Genomic DNA, 27,362 nt, shown 5'->3' on the forward strand with positions numbered 1-27,362 from the left:
GGGTCCACGGCATGGAGAAAAAAAAGGGCCTACAGGTAATATGAAAAATATCATTGAGAGGGCTTTTCCGTTTTCACATTGATCCCAAGCTCCTCTATTCTCTGATGGTTTGATACGATGGATAAGTAAAAATAGTGATGGAATAAAAATTTAAGTATCATTTTATTCTTTATTTGGTTACTCATTATGGAATAAGCTATCTCAGGATTAAAAATAGTATTGGGATAACTTACACCCATCAGAGGGTGAAATAATTATCCTAAGATAACTTATCCCGGGATAAAATAGTGAAATTAACTAAAATAGCCATGAGGTTCTCAAAATTCTTTTTCTACTACACAAAGTGGAGGATATTTTTGTAAATAAATAACTTTTTCTTAAGAGTTATGCAATGCATATTACTTTTAATATAAAAAACCAAATAACTAATAAAAAATAATATCAGAATAATTAATCCCAACATAAATAATTTCAGTATAACTTATCCCAACATAACTAATCCCATCATAACTTGTGTTCATACCAAATGACCCCTAAATAGTAGTAGTAAAAAAAAAAAAAAAATTATATATATATATATATATATGAATGTATGTATATAACAATTAAATTCCTTTATTGAACTTTACATAAATAGTCTGTACAACAACACAGTTATCGAACTCTCTCAATTGTTTGGATTTTACGCATTTATTTCTTCTACTACTACATTGTTCGTTTCTTCACTTCTTTCACTTCCTTTCTTTTTTCTTCTTTTACCGTACTGGAATCGTGTTCTTAACAGTTGCTTACGAATTGTTCGACGAAATGCCTAAACGATGACACCAACTCTGTACACAAAACCGCACTGTTTTTACTCTTTTTTAAGTTTCCCTTCTAAACCCTTTAATCTTGTTGTACTAAACCCAAGAAACAGACTTCATTTCAAGAGAAAAACTGGGGTTTTTGAGTCATTTGATCTTGTTTTGGGTAAAGAAATGTGTTCTTTGAAGTTTCTTGATTTAAGAAAGGAAAAGGTGCATAGTTTGTGTTGTTGTTGCTGTGGAAATGGGTTGGAAAGTGAAGAGGATATGAAGTTAGAAGGGGAAATATTAGCTTTTATGGAGAAATCTGAGAACCCAAATGCATTTCCAACTAAGAAAGATTTGGAAAAAGCAGGAAGATTTGATTTGATTGAGGCAATAAAGAATAGGGGTGGTTGGTATTCATTTGGTTGGGACTTGGAAAAAGTTGACCAAGAAAATGTTCATAAAGATGAGGAAATGGATTTGGATATTGAGGAGTTACAAAGAAGAGTTGAGAAATATCAAGAAAATGAAGATTCTGATTGTGATTTTTCGTTTCGGAATTCTTCTCAGACAGCTTCCTCCTCTGGTAGATCATTGTGAGGTTCCAATCCTTGCAAAATGCGCTTTTGTTTATTGTTTATCTTGGTTTCTCTCTTTGTTGTATTTGTTTATCTTGGTTTCTGTCTTTAGTCTATTTGTTTATCTTGGTTTCTGTCTTTATTCTATTTGTTTATCTTAGTTTCTATCAATTGTCTATTTGTTTATCTTGGTTTCTATCTTTTATCTATTTGATTATCTTGGTTTCTAGTATCTTTTCTCTATTTGATTATCTTGGTTTCTATCAATTGTCTATTTGTTTATCTTGGTTTCTATCTTTTGCATACTTGTTTATCTTAGTTCTTGTTGATAAAGAGTGGTGTTTGTTGCTCTTAGGTTTAGCTATTGGTAGGAAATCTTTTACTTTGTCCCTATTATAGAAGTTAAAAGTTGGAATCTTTGTTTCTAAGTACTTAGAAAATCTTGTACTTGAGCCAAAACTAGAAGTTAAAAGAAGGATTTTTTGTTTCTAAGTGTTTATTGTGATCCCCCACCTTGTGGGATTTCACTGGGTGTGTTGTTGTTGTTGTAGTGTTTATTGTGATCCAGTTTATCTGCCATTCCTCCTTGCAAAATGCGCTTTTGTTTATTGTTTATCTTCTTTGCTCTCTTTTGTCTATTTGTTTATTTTGGTTCTTGTTGATAAAGAATAGTGCTTGTTGCTCTATAGATTTTGCTATTGGTAGGAAATCTTTTATTTTGAGCCAAAATAGAGGTTATTAGAAGGATTCTTTGTTTCTAAGTGTTTATTGTGATCCAATTTATCTGCCATTCGTCGTGGAATATGTTGAATTTATTGGTAGGAAATCTTCTACTTGTGCCTAATATAGAACTTAAAAGAAGGAATCTTTGTTTCTAAATGCTTAGAAATCTTGTGCTCGAGCCAAAACTAGAAGTTAAAAGAAGGATTTAAGTGTTTATTGTGATCCAATTTATTTGCCATTCATCGTGGAATTATGTTGAATTTATGTGAAAATCTGTTAATTGCTTTAGTATCTTACTGTACTCTGTCTTTGTATCAGAGAAGTTGCAGTTGAGGAAGATAGTGGGATTGAAGGGATACTGAATCGATTAGAGATAGAGAGGATCTCGTCTCTTGGTATTAATACGAGCAAATATGGATATGGAGCTAATCATTCAAGTAGGGATAACATTGATGACAGAAACTCTGGAACCACTACTACAGGTAGGGTTTTATCCCCCACCCCCTTCTCTTTTTAGTCTGTTGAAAAATATTTAGTTGACACTTCGAATGCTGTTTAATCATCAAGACCTTCGTTGCACCATATTATTGATAGCTATAGCTGTAGCGATAATTGAAACCTGAAGCTGTTAGCTAATATGTTAAACTGAAACATTTATAAGTTAGGGGTTTGCCTTTAACCAATTGGGCCCTAAAACATGAGATTCCATGTTTGTTACATCGTAAAAGACAGGACAGACCTGGGGAAAAATGGAAGCCTCACAACATGTAGCCCCAAGAAAGGCGGTTTAAGTGATCCAGGAGGGCAGCTTAACCACGAATACACGTCAGATAATTGGAGAGCATGGATCACTCAACGTGCATGCCCTGAGGGCACAGAGTTTGAAGGTATTAGTTTCCCTGAATCTAATCATGTTCATAGTTTGTAGCCTTAATTTGATCCCTGCCATTTACAGTTGGTGAGATAGATTTTGATGGAGGTAAAGCTGAAACTTCAAGAGATGATATATTTACCATCAAAGAGAATAGCGATGAAGCTCCAGAAAGATGGATATATAACAACCATAATGATGTAAGAACTCGTCTTCAGCATTTAGAGCTTGAGCTATCCTCAACCCTTAGCGCCCTCAGATCCAAGAGCCCGGACTTCAGTTCAAAGGAGGTAGAAAGCTGCATCTCCTGTTTGTCCAGAATGTCTTTCTTTAGTCGTGCATCATAATGTTAAGTTTCCTACTATGATATGCTTTTACGTTCTGTTTTGTTATGTAGCTTCTGTGTTTGATGCTGTAATGCAATTCTTCCACCCAACCATCGATGTCACTTCTTCCTGTAAAATATGTTTAAATCTGCTCAGTTCTTGTACTACCTCAGATATTTTTTTAATAGGACTTCTCAGAAGTCAGAACGCGGGGAAGTTTCTCCTACCAGAGATTTTCCTGTGTATTTAAACTCAATAACCTGTTAGGCTCCTCTCCAAAGGATAGAAAGTGATCTAACAGGAAAATTTTCATTTGATCTGCCATCACTAAGGAGAAAATTCGTTAGATTTCTAAAATATATGCCTTTGACAATTTCAAGAGAAGTTTTCTGTCTGTTGGTAATTTGGCGTGATGATGCTGTTATCACTGTTAAGAAATCTTGCTTTCTCAGGTTCTTGGCGGATCCCCTAGTGATTTGCAGAAACTTTCTGATGCACGGGAGTTCCAGGAGAATGATGTCATAAATGCTCAGAAGAGATTGCGGTCCATACGTGCAAAACTTGTAATACTTGAGGGGAAAATGGCATTAGCATTGAGGTCTGCGTCATTGCTCATTCCTTTATTATGCATTTTATACTAGATACCCTTACATATTCTGAATACGCATACCCTACTCTTTCAGTGATGCAGATAAGGTGCTGCAAGATAAGCAGAAGAGGATTGATGGTGCTAGGAAATCTTTACAGCTTCTTCGTACTACTCGGGTTGATTGGCATAACTCTGCCTCAGAGGTTCTTCTAACAGGCTCGTTTGATGGATGGACAACTCAGGTTTGATCTTGCTTTCCCACATGTGATACGAAATAGGAGGCAACATTTTACTGACATAGTTTGAAGTACAAACGTGATGCATTTTTTATTGTTGGTGTTAAGACGTTCTTTTCTACGTAACTTAATTTAAAAGTAGGAAAATCAAAAGATTACTACTATAAGTGGCCACAGCCAGGAATTAGGCTCCTCCAAATTATTTAAGCGATATAATTTTCTGGCTTGACCTAAATTGCATGATGACCAAAGAGTCTACCTATTTGCCTTTTAGTATTATTTTTGGCCCAGGTTGTTATCTTTTTTCTTTTATTTTTTATTTGGTATGGGGTGGGGGGAGATGATGGTACTAGATTTTTGGCAAAAAAATTAATAGGAAACTAAGATTACTACTCAAGGTTCTTGTCTGGATCAGATGACAAAATGCTACTGAGGTGAAAATTTCAGAAGCTGAGCTGCACTTTTTAGTACTTCTGGAAAACATGTGATGAAAACATATGAAGCTATAACACTTGTTATCTAGAAGCCACCTTTCAGGGAGGACAGGAATTATAGAGCGATATTGCTGTACATGAGCCAAAGAGTTGTCATTTTATGTGTCTCCTAACGATGAAAACTCTGCAGTTCTATAATCCCCTTTCACAAAAATCGAGAAACAGTAATGATAATGATAATAAACATATGAAACAAAACCAAGAACATTTGTGGTAGTAGTGGTAATAGTTTCAATGGGCTTCTTGTCCTTGGTTAGTAATGAGGCGTGCTGTATTGACTTGCAGAGGAAGATGGAGAAATTGTCCACTGGTGTTTTTTCTGTAAGCCTAATGTTGTATCCAGGCAGTTATGAGGTGTGTGTAACCTTGGCATGTAATGAACTTAAATATTCAAGGTTGTAGTGTATATTGAAATTTGAAGTAGTTGGCATCTCATTCTTTTGTTGCAGATCAAATTCATTGTTGATGGGATATGGAAGGTTGATCCTTTGAGGCCCGTTGTTCACAGCAATGGACATGAAAATAATCTTCTCATTGTCACGTAACAGCAAGTCGCAGAAAAGTTACTCTAGGAACTCAAAGACTATCAACTGATCCTACGTGGTTAAGGGACCGACTCTGTATTGTTGTCTTGTAATCACTCCAAGCAGCGAATGTTGCTAAAGAATATAATTGATCATGTAATAGTAGGTTCCCTAGTAGAATTTTGTAGTTTCCTTCCATTCTTTGACACATAACTGGTATAGAATCTGATTACTGGCAATGTAAAGTTAGCATATGTTCAACTGCCAAACATCTGAGCTGATTTGGATTATTCTTTGAAGGTGGTGATATTCTTTTGTGTATCGTGTTTTCCTGTCTATTTACTGTACAAATCTAGCTGGCTTGTGTTTCATATGCTGATTTTAGAGGACCGGAAACGCTGCATACACAGATTGTACATAGCAAGAAGTAAATAATGTCCCATTGCTTGTAAACAAGGCAATTGATACGGAAAATGTCTATATGCAATTGATACGGAAAATGTCTATACTTGTGTTATACTTGATATCCCGTGACCACACATCACTCAATTGGTGCATACCATTAACTTCACCCAAAAGTTCATGTACCGTTTACCCCAAAAAAAGGCTGCCACAGTACCTTTTTCAATCAAAAAGTGCTCTTCTTCAAAGTAAATATGCCTGACTCATAGGCCACCGTTTTGTCCCTTTGTATTTCGTTCTATTCAGACACGTGCAGAATGAAATGAATTAGCGAAATGCAGCTTTGGAGACTTTGCAATGCAAATAACTTAGGAATGTTAAAATGGACGATACGTACTTGGATAGGTACAGTTGTCTTCCTACCAGAATTCAAAAGCATCACACAAAACAGTGAAATTGCCAGGTTTTGAACTTAATTTTATATTAGAAACACAGAAGCAAAACATCATATCCTGGAGGAAAGTAAGACAAAACAAATACTCTAAAAACTATCTGAGTCTTTGGGTAAGCATTTGAGATTTGAAAGTTGTCCCCCATGAGAGTCTTGAGTGAGTAAAAGCTTGGGATATATCTAGTCGCTGCAGTGCCATTACCATAAACTTTGACCTTCCTGAACTTCTCTTTTGGGTTGTAAGAAACTAGCTGCGGGCCACGTTCCATTTGCATCAAGATTTCTCCATCTTTCCAAATTATGAATGGTTCATATCTAGCATCACAAATATCACGCGGAATATAATGCATCAACATCCGATCTTTAATCCAAGATTCAGCTATTCCATACTCTTTCATCCACCAGATATCGACATATTCACTATAGCCATTATCAGACAAGCACAAACAATTCTCCAGCGCTCCTAGCAGGCTAAAGGATGGAGTCTCCAGACCAGGTGGAGCTGGCTGGGACTTCACCTCTTTAGTTTCAATATTAAAGGAGTAAATACTGAACTTAATTATTTTGTTTTCTATTCTTGAAACTTAGCATTGGGTTTGAAAAAGTAATAGGAACATTTTTACATATTGGTTTATTTTGTTAATCCTGAACTTAATTATTTGGTTGCTTGATCACCAATCGAATACTATCTACGAATCTTAGCTTGAACTCGGGAGAGGAATTCTAAGATAGTGATAGGGTTAAATAGAGTAGGATCTCAACCCTGAGCATCGGGGAGCGGATTTACGTCTAGAAGAGGGATATACCTAGTTCGCCTTGCTTGGTTGATATCCAGGAAATATAAATGCATTTGTGTTAAGGTTCATTACCATAGATATATAGGCGTGAAAGTAATACAAATAGGAAGCTAGAGGACTCGAGAGATTTGTGATTGTAATATCAACTCTGCCAATCAGTATACTAGATAAATTAAGAAGTTGAATCAATTGAAGAATACAATGTGATTGTTAGATAGCCCATAGCGTTAGATCGATTTCATCTCATCGATAATATAAAACCCGCTCTTTCTTGGTTGAAGTTCATCATTAGTTTTCTTTTATTTTTCATAAGTTTATAATTATAACCTTCCAATTTCATCTCTTGTATAGATAATTAGGATCGTCTAATTTAGTTTGTGGTTGATCGTAAGTCCGTGTGAGTTCGACATTCAATTTCTAAAATCACAATATTACTTGTACGACCACATGCGCTTGCATGTGCAACTACCGACCAAAACCATTGTCCAAATGTAAGTGTGTTTTCTGTACAACTTGGTTCGCCTTATTTGCTAGAATTTGAAGGAAAACTTAAGCAAAATTGAAGCACACTAGTACCAAGGAAACTCAAGTTCTATCCCAATAAAGAGCTCTTGCGAAGGATTAATTTGTTTAATCGAAGTTTCCCTTCATCATGATTTGTTCTATATTAATAATCCAATACCCTTTTTTTTTTTTCTTTTTTTTTTTAACAAGCAAGGAAGGCTAAGCCTTACCTTACCAATACCATACGTTTTTTTTACCAAAAGATAATAGATGTTTATGTGAAGAAACTTGCACCTTGGGCTATGGTTTTGGATTTAGTCTGTTAACTAGCTAGACATTATAACGTCATCAGAGTTGTCACTCAGATTTTCAAACCATAACCAAAATAGTATTGATCCTACAGTTGGATTCGACATAGAGGAAGAGAGATTCAGGACAATCCCTTTGCCCTCTGCCCGAAGTTCTGTTCTGAGAGGTGAAGTTTTGGTCAACCTAAGGGATCATCCATGGAAGCAAAATTCAGAAAATGGGATGATTTTCTAACCTTCCAAAAATATAATTGAATTCGATAAAAGATACTGAATATTAAACTTACACTAACCACTGGAAGATATATGAAGTTCTCGGTAAGCAACAATGAAATTCACAATTATTCTTCGTAAGAAAGTTGATATAGTTCACTTCACAGTCCAAAGAATGAGACAGTGAGATTGTGCCACAGCCTAAAAGAGAAGATATGAAATAAAAGAAAATTATGGTATGCATGATCGTTGAAACTCATATAATTTTAACTGATTGTAGATACTACCAATTATGATACTTCAAGACAGTAAGAACATCGCTATCAACAGAAAGCATGGTAAAACAATGGCAACTAAAATGTTCAGAATTGACAAGAAACCCAAAGGTAACTCAGATAGGCATTTCATACCGGAGCTAACTTGTAGAAGTTAGATAGGTTCAATGAATTCATCTTCTTTCATCTTGAACAAGATCAAAAGAGTTAAGCTATCAATTTGATCATGAAAGCAAGTAGCTACACAAAATTAAAGGCAGTAAGGACAACCATGGAATGGAAGTTTGACTCAAAAGCAAGGCAAGCATAGGACAGAGCTTCAAGCTAAAACCAAACAGATTCGTTAAGGTCACCAAATATTCAGGAAATAAATGAAATGCCACTTCCAAGTGATGCACCTCATTAACTTTACCAAAAATTACATCCCAAAGTACCTTTTTCAATCAAAATGCACTTCTTCAAAGTAAATATGCCTGACAGATGGGCCAACATTTTGTTCCTTCATAGTTCATTGTATTAAGACAATTGCAGAATGAAATGAACAAAAGAAATGCAGCTTTGGAGACTTTGAAATGCAAGTAATTTGGGATGTGAAAATGGACAGTAAAAGCATCCACAACACGGTAAAAGTAGTCGGTTCTAAACTTAATTATACCAGAAACATAGAAGCAAAATATAATATCCTGGAGGAAGTTAGACAATTTAAATATCTAAACTATTCTGTCTTCGGAAAAACATTTGAGACTTGAAGGTTGTCCCCCATGACAGTCTTGAGCGAGTAAAGACTTGGAACGTATTTAGTCGCTGCAATGCCAATACCATAAACATTGACCTTCGTAAACTTCTTATCATATGGGTTGTAAGAAATTAGCTGCGCGCCACGTTCCTTTTGCATCAAGATTTTTCCATCTTTCCAAATTATGATTGGTACATATCTAGCATCACAAATATCAGGCGGAATATGATACAACGAAATGCGATCTTTAACCCAAGATTCAGCTATTCCATACTCTTTCATCCACCATATATCAATATGCTGAAAAGATATATTATCAGATAAACATAGACAATTCCCCAACTCTACTAGCGTCAAGCACGGGGATGGAGTTTTCAAACCAGGTGGAAATGGCAGGGACTTCAGCTTTTCTATCCCAATATCGAAGGAGTAGATGCTGTCATTTTTTTCGCGATCCATCCAGTGAAGAGAACCATTGACATTAACCTTGCCAAAATGATGCGATACAGGGCATGGAGCCTCACCCACATTTCTCCATTTCTCATCAACTCCAAGAGTATAAACATCCAATTCTAATACTTCAGGACGACCCTGAAACTTTCTAACTTTTACTGATCTTAATATTTTATACTGTCCAGAGCCTTCTTCACTATAGCAGAATGCATAAGCAACACAACGAACTCTCTTCTCCTTTTCAGGCAACTTAACCTTGAAATATTCACCCAAAAGAGGATTGTTAATGTAAACTGAATGATTTTTCTCATGACTCCAGCCATTCAACAAACAAATGAACCCATTACATGAACCTATTAATGTCAAGTTTTCTTTAACAGAAGTAAAACCAAATAGGTCATCTGAAAGCAAGTCGCTGGGTCGAGGGAGGTGAAACTTACGGCTTAAAAAAATGTGTCTATTTAAGGGTTGAGAATCATAGTCATAATATGGTTTGAGTTCCACAAGTAACCGGACAGAATTATTAATCGAAAGCAAAATGCAGGGAAAATTACATGATTTTGTGTGATACATCTTAACAAATAAAGGGTCAGAAGTTAAAAGATGATACCACAGTTTGCAAACAGTCTTACAGCGGAAAATGGGCTTTATTGGCAATCTTGAAAGGATTTCTGCCATAATCACCCTTGGAAGGTCCATAATTGTCACTTCATTCATTCTTCTAATTCGTTTGCAATCATATTTAACATCCAAATGCTTGGGTTCCATTTTTTCTATTGAGAAATTTCAGTGAAAAGAGTAGCCAATTTTTAGGGCTTTGGCTTGGGTAGTTTTGGCGCCTAAAAAGAAAGTGACCAAAAATCTACAAGGATGATTTAAAGCATGATTTTAGTGAATTGCTTTCAGTTATTTAATATACGGAAAAGGCCTAAATATGTCTTGGAAAAGGATTAAATATGCAATTTCTTATACATTGGGTCCAAATAGGGCTGTTCACAGTTTTGGTTAAAACCAAAACCAAACCGAAAATTTAACCAAACCGAATAAAAAAACCGACATTTGGTTTGGTTTGGTTTGGTTTGGTTTGGTTTGGTTTTAAATTTGAAAAACCGATAATATTTGGTTTGGTTATGGTTATAGTAAAAAATAACCGAATAAATAACCGAACCAAACCGATAATTATATACATAAAATTTATAATTATTTATATGTATAATATTAACTTTTCATAAATAATTAAAGATATTTTATACCTTTTAATTATTAATTTAATTTTGATCTACTTATTTTTAAGGCCCATGTCTTAAAAGAATATGTCCAAGTCCAACAATCCAAGCCCAACTCTAATAAGTCGTAAGCATAAGGGTAAAAAGTAAAAATTCTACTATCTCTTTTCATTTTACATTGCCACGTACGTATTTCCTCAATACGCAAGAAAGTTCGCCCTTGTGGGCCGTGGGGGAAAAAAGAGCTTCATAAGAAATTTGAAGAATGTAGAGAGAGAATATTTGAATTGTCACGCTAGTCATAAATTGAAAAACCGAACCAAACCGAACCAAACCGACAATAACCAAACCGGTGGTTATTATTTTACTTGGTTTGGTTATGGTTTTAGACATTTAAAAACCGACTAAATTGGTTTGGTTATGGTTTTAACCAATAACCGACCCAAACCGAACCATGAACACCCCTAGGTCCAAATATACTGCTGCGGTTATACTTTGAGTCCAAATATACCCCTCCTCCGTTAAAATTGTCCAAAGTGAATACCAAATCTGACGTGGCACTGACAAATCAGTGAGATGAAAACCACGTGGCATGCCACCTCACCACCCAACTTATTTACCCCTCTCTTTCCCTTCTTCACCCACCACTATCATCTTCTCTTCCCCTTCACTCACTGAGTTATTAGTGCCACGTCAGATTCGGTGTCCACTTTGAACAATAATAGAGAAGAGGTATAATTGGGCCCAAAGTATAAGGGCATGGGTTAAGGGTGTTCATGGGTTGGTTTGGGTCGATTTTTGGCTAAAACCATAACCAAACCATCTTAGTCGGTTTTTGATTATAAAAACCAAACCAAACCAGATATAATAAATATCCATCGATTTGGTTGTAGATAGTTTGGTTCGTTTTTTCGATTTTCAAGAGACCTAAGAATATTTCTCTCTTTCATTTATTTTGCTACGATTAGGAAAGACTTTTCCACCCCTTTCCACCCTTATATTCGTTATTAGCCATAATTTTCTTGGATTATAGATAAAATGTATTAAGATTTATAAGCTTTAATCAAGTAAATAAATTTTATAAGAAATACTTCTTCTTAGGTAAATCTCATAGTTGTTTCTTTGAATAATTAAGTTTGGATTTATGGATTTTTTTTATAAAAAAAATGGCTTAAGGTTTAAAGTTAATTGGCCTAATAGGGATAAAGAAAAATTTAATGAAAAAGTAAATAAAGTATTTAAAAATATTTATAAAAAGTAATATATTGATATATATAATGATAAAAGTAGTGCATATTGGTTTTTTGGTTCAATTCGATTTTTTCTTCGGTTTGGTTTTAATAAAACCAAACCAAACCAAATATTATCACTTTTAAAAATTTAAAACCAAACCCAAACAACTATCGGTTTATTTAATCGGATTGGTTCGATTTGCGGTTTGGATCGGTTTTTAACCAAACCGTGAACACCCCTAAGGGGGTTATATTTGGATCCAAAGTATAACGAAGGGCATATTTAACCCTTTTTCAATGGTACAGGGGTATATTTGACCCTTTTCCGTTTAATATATTTCTAGTAGAGGTGTCAATGGTCTTTTAAAAACCCTCTCTAATTTAATTAAGAGAAAGCCATTTTCCCCTTTTTATCAACCGATTTGAACCTAGCCATATTAGTATTGAATTTCTAATTTCTTTTTATTAAACCATATGTTTCCATATAAATTTAAAATCATATTAAATAATTAAGTAGGTTTTTAATTTCATAAGAATATACCAAAAAATTACCGAATCGTATCAAATAAATTTATGTAAGTTTTATCCCGAATTCCACAACACTCTCCATCCTTGTTCTTGATATATGTGAAAGATCCAGTTGAAATTTTATTGGGTTCGAATACGGGAAGGAAATAGAGAAGGGGAGGGAAACAACTACAAGTCAACAGGTAATTAATACGCAAAATTCCAACTCCAAAGTCTATTATGTTACTCCCATTGAAACTAAATTAGTTCTAACATCTTGAGTAGAAAGCTATAATGTATTTCAATGATCTTGAGAAGCAAGCTATAAGGTATTAGATATCTTTCCCCTCGTATGATTTAAATTTCTATTATAGGATACTTAATCTAGTACACTCGCTTCTTGAGTTCCATCTTGATTAATTTCTTTCACTGGTATATATGATTTAGACTTTTTGTCTTTCCTTAACTTTGTTTTATACTACTGTAAAATAACGGGATGGATCTTTATTCTTGCCATGTTTTATGTTCCGTTGATTCATCATTTTATAAACAGTAAACGGTCTAGAGATTTTTTACCAAAGTCCTACAGAAGTATGCACGGTATCGTGAAACTTACGTGACCTTTTTTTTTTTTAGAAAAATACCAAAAATTATCTGAACCATACGATACCGAAGAGAAACCAAGATGATGAGACGGTCTCGATAAATCTAATTTTGGTCATACAAAATAAATTAATCGAAAGATTGATATGATATAAATTTTATAAAATAAGAGGCCGAACCATACCATTGACACCCTTGGAATATACCCGTTCGGGTTAGCCGTAATAGCTATAAGCATCAAGTGCTAGAAAATATTTTAAGTGTTGAAGCTGATTTTATAAATAAATAGTTACATGTTTGAATAGAAATGCTCAAGTTGATGATAAGTATTTCATGTATTTGATATAAATGTATATCCTTATTTGTTAGACTGCAAACACCGTATCTAGATAGTAAGGGGGTATTTTCATCTCGATCTCCCACTTGATTTCGGACAGTAAAAAAAAAATTAAAAAAAAAAAAAAATCTTTGTCAACTATCGATGCCTCCTTAACTTCTCCAAATTTTAAGACTAAACTAAACCTAGAGTAAACAGATGATTTAGGTTCCTTATGAAAAGCAGTTCAACTGATAACCCAATAAGCTGTACTGACAAAACAAAACCAACATTTCAAAGATGGGATCAATCTTAACCTATTCGTCTTAACCTGCCAGTCTAGTCATGCAAGTCTTCAATTGCATAAAAGTTCCTTCAATCCAAAATAAAAGAAAGAAAGTGATGCTTAAAAATGGATTTTGAGTAGGCTGTTGACAAAATTAATGGTCGTGTATTTACTAGCCTCTCACCTCTGTTTCAACAATGATTCTTTAATGTTTATGGGTGCCCACAAAATTTTTTATTCCATCAAGAGAAACTCAAAGAACGTCATCTTTCCACTTATATCTTCACAATATAATGTGGATGGTTTATTGACAAGATTCTATTGGATGAGGTGTTTGTTGTTGTTGTTGCTGTAGTATTGCATCTTAAATTCAAGGCAAAATAGCTCAGGTCAAGAAAGGCATTTAATGTGCATGCATCTCCCAATTCAAGGTCATCGAGTTTGAAGTTTAGATAAACCAGTATCCTTCAATATTTAGAGGTCGTTCGGTTTGAGAATAGAAATAATTACTCCCAGCATAAACTAGCTAGCTGAGTGAGTTGTAAAGCTTATTGCGAAAGCTGAGATCGTTACTTTCGGACATTATGAGACCTGAACTCTAGCAAGGAGGAAATTAAAGCATATTTCATAATGACCAAAATTGTCGAAAGTTTCCCTGAGGCTAAATAACAAACGGATACCGATTTGAAGAGAGATTGCACCATTGCCTTCGGAAGCAAAGAAAATATTTGATATCTCAACAAGGCTTGTGGATCATAACTGAAACTCATTTCATTTTAACTGGTCGTAGAAACCAGCGGATACAGATACTTCAAGGGATAAGAAAACAAGCATATCATCATAGCAAGAAAAGAGAAAACAGAATAATATGTTACCTTGTAAAGGTTAAGGAAACACCTCTTTTCCTGCTGCTTCATTGTATATCAACAAAGCCTTGGATATGGAAAATTAGAAGAAAGAGGAAGGTACAAAGGAGAGTCTAAACTTATTCCTTCTATACTGAAGCTAATTTGTTGGAATTAGAGAGGTTTCTCTCATCCAGAGCAATTAGGCCCAATTAGAATCTGGTAGTAAAACACTCATAATGAATCAGAACTGGCACATCAGAAGAACAATAGGTAAGTTGCTAATGTAACTTCCTACTATTCATCATCTTTCCAACTTGGAGAAAAAGATTTGAGCTTTATCACATTTTCTACAACAATGTAGATTCTGTTTTGTTTTCTTGCCTTTTTGGTACAACAACAACAACATATCCAGTATAGTTCCACTGGGTGGGGTCTGAGGAAAGTAGAGTGTCTGCAGAACTTACCCCTACTTTTGACGAGTAGGGAGGCTATTTTCGATAGAACCCCGGCTCAAGGAGAGATGAAAAAGCATCAATAATAGTAAACAGTAATAGCACAGGATAATAGGACGATGTAGTAAAAAAAAAGAAATCCAAAGCAGTATAGCAATGCATGGCAAACTACTATCAAAGACAAGGGCCTACTACATTGGAGGAAATCCAAATTTATTTATCTTCTGTGATGGGCTATTCCTTGAAAATATGCTTGAAGAAGATGACTTATCTGCCCAATATTGTTATTTTTTAACATCAAATTCTGTGATGGAGATGAAGAAGAATGGGCTATTCTTCATCAAAAACTCTTCCCTTCCAGTCACATGTTGGTTTGGCCATTAATACAGTTCTACTGTATAGTGCTACATTTATTTTTTCCTGCAAGTCAGATAAAATTTCAGAAATTTTACTTAGTTACTTCCCCCATTTCTTTCCTTCCATAATCATGATTTACCTAATCAGCAAAAACTGCACCACAAATCCAATCCTGCCCATCCAAACAACCAGGGACAGCTCCAGAGCTAAATCTAAGCAACAAAAGTTGACCTTAAAGTCTGAAGGCTAACGAGAAATGTACACTCCTCAAACAATTAACAAGCAAGATGCTTACAGCCATAAAAAAAATTATGGAAACAAAAAGTGAAAGACCGCCGATTCATCCTTCCAATTGGAGAAAACGAATTGTATTTTGTGCTCTTACAGTCTCTCATTTAAGCCGACCGGTCAAGGATCTGTCAGCAGCTTCCATTGAGCTAGCTTTGCTCCTTCACTCAATGATTAAGCTATCAATTTGATCATGAAAGCAAGTAGCTAATAAAAATTAAAGGCAGTCGGACTGCCATGGATGTTGAAGATGGCCAAAGTTTTCTAACCTTTCACAAATGTATCTGAATTCAATAAAAGAGGCTGAATAAACTTGGACCAGCCAAAAGAAAGAGAGATTGAAGTTTCCAGTAAGCAACTATGAATTTCAAAATTGTTCTTCATTAAGAAAGCTCATATAGTTCACTTCAAAGTGCAAAAATTGAATCTATTAGGGACTGTGAACAGACTAAAAAAGAAAATATGAAATAAAAGAAAATCATAATATGCATGAACGCTGAAACTCATATAATTGTAAGTGATACCACCAGATACTTCAAGAGAGTAAGAACATCTCTACCAATAGAAAACATGAATAGCGAATGGCAACAAGAAATGTTCAGAATTTGACAAAAGCCCCAAAGGTAACTCTAATAAGCATTTCATAGCAAGAAACAAGAATCAGAGAAATATCACCCTGTAAAGATTACAGAAATCACCTCAAATCCTGTTTTTTTTGTTGTATACCAAAGCCTAGGATATGGAAATTCGGAGAGAGGAGTCTAACTAACCTATTCCTTTGATACGGAAGCTAACTTGTAGTAGTAATTAGAGAGGTGCAATGAATTCAAGTTCTCTCATCTTCAACAAGATCAAAAGAGTTAAGCAATCAATTTGGTCATGAAAGCAAGTAGCTACATAAATTAAACGCAGTAAAGACAGCTTTGAAAATTGAAAGTTAGACGCAAAAGCAAGGCAAGAATAGAATAGGACATAGCTTCAAGCTAAACCAAACGCATTCGTGCTCAAATAAAAAGTAAAGATGAAAATAAATTACTTGTTCATTCGAACGTTACTGAGTAGTATAAAAATGGCTAGCTTGACCATAAGCCTTCTGCTCAAGAAAATCACCAGCTAAGGAAAGCACTACCTAAAAGATCAGGACATAATCGAAAAGGCACTCCCAATTGAAGCACGCCATTCACTTTACCCAAAAGGTAACGTCTAGTTTACCCCAAACAAGTCTGCCAAAGCACCTTTCAAAATGCACTTCATCAAAGTAAATATGCCTAATTGATGGGCCAACGTTTTGTCCCTTTATAGTTCATTTTATTCAGACAAGTACAGAATGAAATGAATAAAAGAAATGCAGTTTTTGGGACTTCGCAATGCAAATAACTTAGGAATGTTAAAATGGACAATATATACCAGAATTCAAAAGGATCCACAAACAGTAAAAGTTGTCAACTAAGCAAAACATCATATCCTGGAGGAAGTAAGACAAAGCAAATACACTAAACTATCTCAGTCTTCGGATAAACATATGAGACTTGAAAGTTGTTCCCCATGACAATCTTGAGCGAGTAAAAATTTGGAATGTATCTAGTCGCTGCAGTGCCACCGTAAACTTTGACCTTCCTAAACTCCTTTTCTTTTGGGTTGTAAGAAAGTAGCTGTGTGCCACCTTTTCTTTGTATCAAGAGTTCTCCATCTTTCCAAATAATGATTGGTATAAAACCATCACAATGGATATCAAGTGGAATACAGTCCGTCAGAATGCGATCTTTAGTCCAAGATTCAGCTATTCCATACTCTTTCATCCACCATATGTCAACATACTGACTACAGCCACTATCAGACAAACACAGACAATTCCCCAACTCTGCTAGTGTCAAGTCAAAGGATGGAGTTTTCAAACCAGGTGGAGCTCCTAATATTAGAGGAGTAAATGCTGGCACTTTTTAATTTATCCTCCAGCCAATGAAGATCACCATTGACATTAACATTGCTAAGTTTTCCCAAGTAAGGGCTTGGAACTTGGCCCACATTTCTCCATTTCTCGTCAACCCCAAGAGTATAAACCTCCAATTCCGATACTTGATCAGGACAACCCCGAAACTCTCTAACTACTAATCTCAGTACTTTATACTATCCAGAGCCTTCACTAAAGCAGAACGCATAAGCAACACGACAAGCTCCTTTCTCCCATTCGGGAAATTTAAGCATGAAATACTCACCCAAAAGAGGATTGCTGATATAAACTGAGTGATTTCTATCAGACGTCTTACCATTCAACAAACAAATGAACCAATAAAATCATTGGTGGTTTTACTGGTGGGAGGTGAAACTTAGGGCTCAACAAAATGGGTCTATTTAGTGGGTGAGAATGCTTTGAGTTCCACAAGTAACCGGACAGAATTATTAATGGAAAGCAAAATGCAGGGATAATTAGATGATTTTGTGTGATACATGTTAGGAGTCATTCGGTGGTTTCAGAATAGAAATAACTATTCCCAACATAAAATCGTATAAGATAATATAATGTTTGGTTGAAAAAAATATATAATTAATTTCAATATAAAATACTGCATAAGATAATACTGTGTTTGGTTGGCAGTACTAAATACTATTTGCATTCAATTATATAGAAAACTATGTATTCTCTTACGTGTGATATGTTATGGAATACGAATACGTGTATTAGCAATGCAGAGGCGGAGTACTTCCAAAAGTCCTCTTTCCACATCCTTTTTTGAACTGAAATATGGATCAAATGCAATAGGATGGTGAACCGCATTAGTAGTACCATATATCTCATGCTTGATACACTTCTTGTCTTTCAATTGCAAGCACACTATGGAAAAAACTAATAGATGTTCGTTCATATGAAGAAAGTTGCGCATTGGGCTGTGATTTTTAACTAGTCACTGTAAAGTCATCAGAATCATCACTAGCTGAGTGAGCTGTCAAGCTGTAGCGAAAGCTGAGATATTTACTATCAGCTATTATGAGACCTGAGCTTAACCAAGAAGGACGCAGAAGCACATTTCACAATGAACAAAATTGTCTACAGTTTCACTTGCACATTTTAAAATAGATAAAAAAGACCGAATAACAAATTTGCACCGATATGAGGAGAGATTGCACCATTGCCTTGGGAAGAAAAGAAAATCTTAGATAGCTCAACAAGGCATGTGGATCATAATTGAAACTCATTTCATTTTAACTGGTCGTGGAAACCAGCAGATACTGAGACTTCAAGGGATAAGAAAATAAGCATATAATCATTGCAAGAAAAGAGAAATAGAACAATAATTTAACTAGTAAAGGTTAAGGAAACACCTCTCTTCCTGAACAATAATTTGGTTCTTTCTCCATTGTAGTAACCTTACTACTACTCCTCTTTAGCTATAAAAAGGTGCTAAGAAAGCAAATTTTACTCACACTTCCAACTTTCTCAATACATAATTTTGTTGCACAAAAAAAAATGAAGCTTATGACTTGTATTCTCCCTTTGCGGCGGTGAACAGTAACTCCGGAGGTGAACAGTAACTCAGGCGGCGAACAGGTTTTTTTATATTTTAAAAATTGTTTCACCTGGAGTTGGTACCTCTGGTGGCTCATATTAATTCTTGTGTCTTTTAACCTTGTTAAATCTTGACTGCTACACATTCTTGACTCTTGACGTTACATTCTTGCCTTTATTCCTTTAGCTTATAGTGCTATCTTTCTTGTCGTAGTAACCTGACTTGCATATAGTCTCTTGATAACTGTGCTTTAGTATTGATTCTTGTTTGTTTTAGATAAATCTTTGATTTGCTTTTATTTCCCTTAGTGGCTTTAGCGAGCGATGGTAGACTAGGGTCATGTTCTCGGTCGGGGACGATTACTAGGGTGAGAGGGGGTAAGTGGGGTCAGGGAGTGTCTAGGTTGAGAGTAGGGTCCTGGAACATTGGGACTTTGACGGGGAAGTCCATAGAGCTAGTTAAGATTCTTAAGGAAAGGAGGATTAATATAGCTTGCGTCCAAGAGACCAAATGGGTAGGATCTAAAGCTAAGGATGTGGACGGGCATAAGTTATGGTTCTCGGGTAAGTTAATGTATAGGAATGGGGTAGGCATTTTAGTAGATAGTGAGCTAAGGGACCAGGTCGTAGAGGTTAGGAGGGCCAATGACCGGATGATGGCGGTTAAGTTAGTTGTGGAAGGGTTTACCTTAAACATTATTAGTGCTTACGCGCCACAAACAGGCTTGGACGGGGAGGAGAAGAGGCGCTTTTGGGAGGATTTGGACGAAGTGGTGGGAGGTATACCGCCCACCCAAAAGTTATTCATAGAAGGAGATTTGGACACATCGGCTCAACCTCGGGGGGTTATGATGAGGAGCATGGAGGTTTCGACTTCAGAGTCAGGAATGGAGGAGGAGTCTCACTTCTGGACTTCGCTAAAGCTTTTGAATTGGTGGTAGCCAACTCGAGTTTCACGAAGAAGGAGCAGCACTTGGTAACCTTTCGTAGTTTGACGGCTGCGACACAGATAGACTTTTTGCACCTTAGAAAAGAGGATAAAGGTCTTTGTAAAGACTGCAAGGTCATTTCGAGTGAGAACCTTACGACCCAACATAAGTTTTTGGTGATGGATTTGGGGATTATGAGGAAGAAGAAGAAAAGGGTCGTGGATGACTGGCCAAGGATCAGCTGGGGGAGTCTGACTTTGTCGAGTGCCCAGGAGATGGGAGAGAAGTTGATGGCTATGGGGGCTTGGGAGAGTAGGGGGACGCGAGCAGTATGTGGGATAGGACGGCGAGCTGCATTAGGGAAGCAGCTAGAGATGTTCTGGGAGTCTCGAGAGGTCGCCGTGGTGGGCGACGAGGGGACTGGTGGTGGAATGGAGAAGTCCAGGGAAAGGTGGAAGCAAAGAAGGTGGCGTAAGCGAGGTTGGTAGACAACAAAGATGATGAGGAGAAGCGGACGAATAGGGAAAGGTATAAGATTGCGAGAAAGGAAGCGAAGTTGGCAGTTTCGGCGGCAAAAACGGCAGCTTTCGAACGTCTATATGCAGAATTAGAGGACAAAGGCGGGGATAAGAAGTTGTTCAGGCTAGCCAAGGTGAGGGAGAGAAAGGCACGGGACCTGGATCGAGTAAAATGCGTCAAAGACGAGGATGGCAAAGTATTGGTGGAGAAAGCTCTCATTAGACGAAGATGGCAGTCATACTTCCATAAACTCTTGAACGAGGAAGGTTTTAGAGACATTGTGTTGGGAGATTTGGAGTACTCTGAGAGGCGTCGCGATTTTGGGTATTGTAGGAGTATAAAGGTGGAGGAGGTTAAGGGTTTTGTTCGCAGGATGCGCAGGGGAAGAGCTACTGGTCCTGATGAGATCCCTGGGGAGTTTTAGAAGAGTGCGGGCAGGGTAGGTTTGGGTTGGTGGATCGGCTTAATGTTATTTTTAAGACGGCGAAGATGCGAGGAATGGAGGTGGAGTATGATGGTTCCTTTGTATAAGAACAAGGGTGATATTCAAAGTTGCAACAACTATAGAGGGATCAAGCTGCTAAGCCATACTATGAAAGTGTGGGAAACGGTGGTGGAGATGAGGGTGAGAAGAGGCGTGTCCATTTCAGAGAACCAGTTCGGATTCATGCCGGGGCACTCAACTACAGAAGCCATCCATCTTGTGAGGAGACTGGTGGAGCAGTATAGGGAGAGGAAGAAGGACCTGCACATGGTTTTCATCAACCTAGAAAAGGCTTACGATAAAGCGCCAAGAGAGGTCTTATGGAGATGCTTGGAGGCCAGAGGTGTACCTGTAGCGTACATTAGGGCGATCAAGGACATGTATGAGGGAGCCAAGACCAGGATAAGGATAGTGGGAGGAGACTCGGAACAACGAGTGGAGATGGGTTGCGCCGGGGATCGGCTCTAGCCCATTTTTATTTGCCTTAGTGATGGTGTCGACGTGGCGAATTCGAGGTGAGGTGCCATGGTGTATGTTATTTGCGGATGACATATTCTTGATTGACGAGACACGCGGCGGAGTGAACGCTAAGTCGGAGGTTTGGAGACAAACGGGAGTCTAAAGGGTTCGAAGCCGAGTAGGACCGAAGCACAGAGTACGTAGAGTGCAAGTTCGGTGGACGTGACACACGAGCCCGGCGTGGAAGTGAGGCTTGGTACCCGGTCCCATCCCAAAGAAAGGAAGTTTCAAATATCTTGGGTCTATATACAAGAAAATGGGGATATTGACGATGATGTCTCACATCATATTGGTGCGGGGTGGATGAAATAGAGCTTGCAACGGGGAGTCTTTGTGTGATAAGAAGGTGCCACCAAAACTTAAAGGTGTTCTACAAAGTGGTTATGAGACCGACTTTATTGTACGGGGCGTGTCGGGCGATCAACTAGCTCACGTCCAAAAGATGAAAGTTGCGGAAATGAGAATGTTGCGATGGATGTGTGGGCACACCAGGCAAGATAGGATTAGAGATGATGATATTCGGGACAAGGTTAGAGTAGCATCAGTGGAGGACAAGATGAGGGAAGCGAGGCTGAGATAGTTTGGGCATGTGAGGAGGAGAGCCACAGATACCCCAATGCGGAGGTGTGAGAGGTTAGCTATGGATGATTTCAGAAGAGGTAGGGGTAGGACGAAAAAGTATTAGGGAAAGGTGTTGAGATAGGACACGGCGCAAGTTCAGCTTACCGAGGACATGACCTTAGATAGGAGGTTTTGGAGGACTCAGATTAGGGTAGAAGGCTAGTAGGTAGTCGCGGTTCGATCTATAGTCTGTTGTCCTTTGTTTCTTGCTACTATATGTTGTTTCTTGTACTTCGATTATCTTATTTATCTGAGGTAGCTCTTCGCTCCCTTTTTTAGACTCGCTCTATTTTGACTTATTCGCTTTCTTTAGTTTCATTTGCATTTTGCTTTGAACTGCTTGTGCTTATCTAACCTTTCTCGTTGTGTTTTTTCTTGAGCCGAGGGTCTTTCGGAAACAACCTCCCTATCTTCTGGGATAGGGGCAAGGTCTGCGTACACTTTACCTTTCCCAGACCCTACATTGTGGGATTTCACTAGGTATGTTGTTGTTGTTGTTTGCTTTTGGCTCTTCTTCTTATATCTGATTATGTAAGTGTTGCTGAAACAATTTTCAAGAAAGCAAAGTATAAAAAGAAATTGATTGGAATTCTTTTTCAAAATATAACATTGCTTTTGGCCTCCAACAGTTTCACCAGCTCGCGCATTGCTGGCCGCTTCCATTGCTCATCATTGGTGCAAGACCTTGCAATAGCAAGAACGCGCAGCATTTGATCCTTCCATAATCCTGAACCAGAAAAAAGCGGATCCAACGTTTCAATCTCCCTGCCATTTGCAACCATCCACCTCGCCCAACCAATAAGATTGCCTCCCTCAACATCAGCCTGTCCTGTTACCAATTCCAACATCACCACTCCAAAGCTGTAGATATCGCCCTTGGTTGTAGCCATCATTGTTTGTCCATACTCGGGTGGTATGTACCCTAATAAACCAGCAAGGATTGTACTAACATGGCTCTCACATGCTTTAATTATCCGAGCCAGACCAAAGTCGGATACTCGTGCTTCAAAATTTCTGTCTAGGAGTATATTGCTTGACTTGATGTCTCTATGAATTATGTGTGGAACAAAACCATGGTGTAGGAATGCAAGTCCGCGAGCTGACCCTAGACAGATCTTAAAACGAGTTGGCCACCTCTGCTTGGTTTCTCAACCAGAAATCAAGGCTTCCATTTTCTATATATTCATATATCAACAATCTCTCAGCTGCAGAGACACAATACCCAAGCAATGGCACCAGATTGTCATGTTTTACATTCCCAATTGTTTCCATTTCAGCAAAGAACTCGCGATCACCATGCATGTTGCCCCTGTTTAACCTCTTAACTGCAGTAGTCCGGCCTTCAGGCAGTTTGGCTTTGTATACAGTACCAAAGCCACCATCACCGATAATATAACTCTTGCTGAAGTTCTCAGTGGCTGAGAGAATAGCTGTTGGATTTATCCGTAACAAAGACTGCTCGAATGTTGCAATGTTGATACTCAGAGTCTCCTCCTTTGTCTTATTAATCAAAAGCTCATCGGTAGATGTGGGTCTGTTTTCTTTCCTTTCTTACCTTTAACTCTGTCGAGAAGTACAACTATTTGTCTCATGAGCCTTCTCCATTTGAGAACTCCGATTAGCACTACGAGAAAAGGATCGATGCCCCAACGGTACCCAAGACAGACGCACGGCTTAGAACTGGTGCAGATGCATAAGTACTTTCCCTGGGAGGTAAAACAAGTTCACTTGGTATGCATTTCCTAGCTTTAGTTCACATATAGGGGCTAGTCCAGTGAATTTGTTGCCGGAGAAATTGGAAAAAACAAGGCCTTCTATGTCACAAATGCTACAAGGAAAAGACTTTTGGAATCTATTGCTGAATAAGTCAAGATATGTCACGGAAGCAAGAGCGGAAAGTGAAGGTGGCAAGTTGCCTGTAATTGAATTGTTATGGAGATCTAGTATGGTCAAGGACGTTAGATTAGAGAGAGAATCGTCGAGAGGACCGGAGAGTTGGTTGTTACAAACATTTAGGACGAACAAAGAGCTGGGGGTTCTAACATTAAAAGATAACGAGCCTGAGAAAGAATTCATGCTGATGTCCAAGTAAGTCAAACTTTTGACACTAAAGGCAGAAGGGGCAATAAACCACTCAACCGGTTATTTGAAAGTCTAGCTTGACTAAACTTGGCATCATGGAGTCAAGATTATCAGGAATAAATCCACTTATCTGGTTGTGAGAAAGTATAAGACCTTGGGGGTTTGTCATTGAGAGAAACTGAGGAAAAAACTGGACCTTTCAAGGAATTAAAAGATAGATTAAGAGATGTTAAATTACCGAGCAAAGAAATTTCACGAGGAACACTCCTTGTGAGCTTATTTCCCTGTAGAAGAAGCTCAGTCACAACTATGCAATTCTTAATTGAGTGTGGGATGGACTCAGTTAGTTCATAGTTGGACAAATCAAGCATGCCATAATGCTGGGTGAATTCGGAGTCCGGTAAAAGAATATTCTGGAATCCGGTACAAATTTCCTCAGGTATAGGACCGGAAAACTGATTGTTAGACAGAACCAAATTGTCTAGCAATTTCAGCTTAGATATTGATCTGGGAATTTCACCTGAAAGTCTGTTTGCACCAAGGTCAAGAGATATTAACTTTGTACATTCAAAAAGCTCCAACAGAATATTTCCGGTTAACTTGTTGCCAATGAAGAGAGAGATTGGTCAGATTCTTCAAGTTACCAATGGTACGCGGTATGCTTCCTTCATACAGATTATTATCAAGTTGCAATCTCTGAAGGGATGAAAGTTTTGCAATAGTCGGTTGAATTGGACCTTCGAGCACATTGTTGCCGAGTGAGATGGACATTAATGTTTTTGACTCCCATAGTTGATCTGGTACCTTCCCGAAAAATTGGTTTTTCGATAGCTTAAGATTAATGAGCTGAAGTTCCCCTAGATAATCAGGCAGTTTACCTGAGAGGTTGTTTCCAGACAACACCAAATCTGTGAGGCTTGAACAATTCCTGAAAGTACTTTGGATTTCACCAGTGAAGTTGTTATCCGACTACAGCAGAATGCTCAATGACTCGGCCCTACATATCCCTGAAGACAATTCACCAGATAGCCTGTTGGAACTGACATCGAGAACGGATAGCAAAGGGAAATAAAGTGGTGGTAGAGATCCAGTTAAGAAATTCTTTGACACCATTATTGACTTTACTTGCGTCCAGTTGGCAATCCACATAGGCAGGGGGCCGGATAAGCGGATTGAATTAAGCACAAATGATTTAAGTGAATCCAACCCAGAAAGACCTTCAGGTAATGGACCGGAAAACGAGTAAAAGGACAAATTTATTAACTTGAGCTTTTTACAGTTCCCTAGCTCTGAAGGAATTGTTCCAGACAATCCAGCATTTGAAGCAATTAAGTAGACCAGACTTTCTAGCTTTCCAATTCTTAAAGGAAGCTCTCCATCAAATTCATTCTGTGCTACATTCAAGTAATTCAAATAACTCAATTCTGAAATCTCTTCAGGGATACTTCCAGTAAATTTGCAGTTTTGAAGATCAAGCGCCTCCAGCTGCTTCAAACGGCCAATTGTTCCAGGAATAGTTCCAGTCAACATGTTGGATGAGAGAGTAATAATTCTAAGCTTACTTAGCTTTCCAATTTCTGGACATATTAATCCAGTCAAGTTGTTTAAACTAGCATCAAGGTATAGAAGCTCCGCCAAATTAACTAGACTGGAAGGTAGACTACCAGAGAAGAAATTTGAGCTGAAATCAAGAGACTGCAACTTATCCAGGTTTCCAATCTCATTAGGAAGATCGCCAGAAAAAGAGTTTGCATGAACTGATAGTTCCCTGAGCTCCTTTAGCTCACAAATTGTTGATGGTAAACTGCCTGAAAAACCATTATCATTAAGCACAAGATGTTTCAGGTTTCTCAGGTTAGATATAGTGGGAGACAGCTGGCCAGTTAACCTGTTGTCAGTCAAGTCAAGTGTCTCCAAATTCTCCAGACTCCAAACATCTGTAGGTATATTACCACTAAGGGCATAATGGTTGAGATTCAGGTGCTTCAGGGATCTAAATTTTCCAATGTTTTTTCCACGAAATGGTAAATTTAGTGGTGACACTGAACATGGAAAATCAATCCGAATTACACGTTCACCTTCACACTTTACCCCGGTCCAATTGCATGGAGTAGTCTTTGTATCAGACCAACTGGGAATAACATCCCTTTTCTAGACAAGAGAATTTCGGAGAGCCTTAAGTAACTCCATGTCATGGACCAAATAGCCAGTTGTGACTACCGGTTGTTGTGTAAAGCAGAGAAGGATGATCATTAGTACACAAGCCTCCCATATTGAACAAGTCATTCTGAGCTACTTCAGGAGAATAACTAATAATCAATTCGATAGAACTTATGAATTCACCCTTTTAGGGTTCATCACCTTAAAGTTCATCAGAACAGTCTAAGGGACCGGGTCCTTAACCTATTTTCACAGATAGAAATGGAAAGCAAATAAGACAAGATATTTACAAGGAAAAATTTTTGCTCAAGAGATTAAAAACCACGACCTACCCCAGTAGGATTTCCAACTTCACTAAACCGAGCAACTTCAGATTACAACCTATTGCAACCTAGGAATTAAACTCTTAATCCCCAACCCTTATAATACACCTATTGCAAGCACCTTTACAATAACTCTATTGCAATGCTTCAAGTCTTGCCCACCTCTAGCCAATGACTCCACTGATACTCAGCTAACTCTAGCCAAGAAAATAAAGTTACATAGATTGAAATATGTCCTACTATGGTGCTTCTAGACAAGCAGTGTAGGAATACAAATTAAGAGCATAAAACAAGACTCAACTATCCTAGGACTTTAGATGTCTTCAGTGGCTTGTGGGCACCTTGTGGAAGGTAGCCGCCACACTTGAGAGAAAAATATCTTTTTAGATTTGCCAGTGTTAGGTCAAACTAATCCCAACATGTTGTATATATATGTAGGGGTGGGCACGGTACGGTATAAACCGATTACCATACCGAAATTGAAATTTTTGATACCGTGGTTTCGGTATTATGGTATTTGGTATGCATTTTTGAAAAGTTTGGTATTTGGTACGGTATTCGGTATTGATAAAGAAAATACCGAAATACCGAATACCATACCGAAGTATTCCATATATATGTATATAATACTAAAAAATATATCACAAACTAATTGTTCAAACGTTGGAATTGCTTCTTTCTTTTGAATATTTTTATATGTGTAAGATGTTAGTATGATATAATTATTGAAATACCCTTTTTGTGTACCGAAGTATATATATTTTGATTGAAATGCCCTTTTTGTGTAATTGATTAACGAAGGGCATTGCTTGTACTTTCTTTTGAATATTTTTACAC

The 27,362-nt window shown here is 37.4% G+C and overlaps 3 protein-coding genes across 3 annotated transcripts; 1 reads left to right on the forward strand and 2 right to left on the reverse strand.

The window, feature by feature from the left end:
- Positions 1 to 628: 628 nt before the first annotated feature.
- On the forward strand, positions 629 to 5,448 carry LOC132067461 (protein PTST homolog 2, chloroplastic). Its single transcript, XM_059460712.1, has 8 exons — positions 629 to 1,384; positions 2,408 to 2,571; positions 2,818 to 2,976; positions 3,045 to 3,250; positions 3,739 to 3,884; positions 3,970 to 4,117; positions 4,891 to 4,959; positions 5,055 to 5,448. The coding sequence occupies exons 1-8, from the start codon at positions 819 to 821 to the stop codon at positions 5,148 to 5,150; spliced, it is 1,554 nt and encodes a 517-aa protein (XP_059316695.1). The 5' UTR covers positions 629 to 818; the 3' UTR covers positions 5,151 to 5,448.
- A 3,101-nt stretch (positions 5,449 to 8,549) lies between these two features.
- LOC132066685 (F-box protein At3g07870-like) lies at positions 8,550 to 10,084 on the reverse strand. The gene has a single exon (XM_059459931.1). The coding sequence runs from the start codon at positions 10,034 to 10,036 to the stop codon at positions 8,795 to 8,797; it is 1,242 nt and encodes a 413-aa protein (XP_059315914.1). The 5' UTR covers positions 10,037 to 10,084; the 3' UTR covers positions 8,550 to 8,794.
- Positions 10,085 to 22,556: 12,472 nt separating this feature from the next.
- LOC132066100 (leucine-rich repeat receptor protein kinase MSP1-like) lies at positions 22,557 to 26,328 on the reverse strand. The gene is given in 7 exon segments (XM_059459485.1): positions 22,557 to 23,097; positions 23,099 to 23,415; positions 23,662 to 23,876; positions 24,281 to 24,570; positions 24,716 to 24,950; positions 25,044 to 26,193; positions 26,302 to 26,328. Coding segments are annotated over 7 exon segments (2,775 nt in total).
- Between the last annotated feature and the right edge of the window lie 1,034 nt (positions 26,329 to 27,362).

The sequence above is a fragment of the Lycium ferocissimum genome, chromosome 8, assembly GCF_029784015.1.
Source record: "Lycium ferocissimum isolate CSIRO_LF1 chromosome 8, AGI_CSIRO_Lferr_CH_V1, whole genome shotgun sequence".
Classification (NCBI taxonomy): domain Eukaryota; kingdom Viridiplantae; phylum Streptophyta; class Magnoliopsida; order Solanales; family Solanaceae; genus Lycium; species Lycium ferocissimum.

Bases quoted from the DNA above. Each gene is read 5' to 3' on its own strand.
- LOC132067461 (XM_059460712.1), top strand. From the start codon at position 819: ATGACACCAACTCTGTACACAAAACCGCACTGTTTTTACTCTTTTTTA. The intron at 1,385-2,407 runs GTGAGGTTCCAA...TCTTTGTATCAG, and splicing joins TCCTCCTCTGGTAGATCATT to AGAAGTTGCAGTTGAGGAAG. The intron at 2,572-2,817 runs GTAGGGTTTTAT...ACATCGTAAAAG, and splicing joins CTCTGGAACCACTACTACAG to ACAGGACAGACCTGGGGAAA.
- LOC132066685 (XM_059459931.1), bottom strand. From the start codon at position 10,036: ATGGAACCCAAGCATTTGGATGTTAAATATGATTGCAAACGAATTAGA.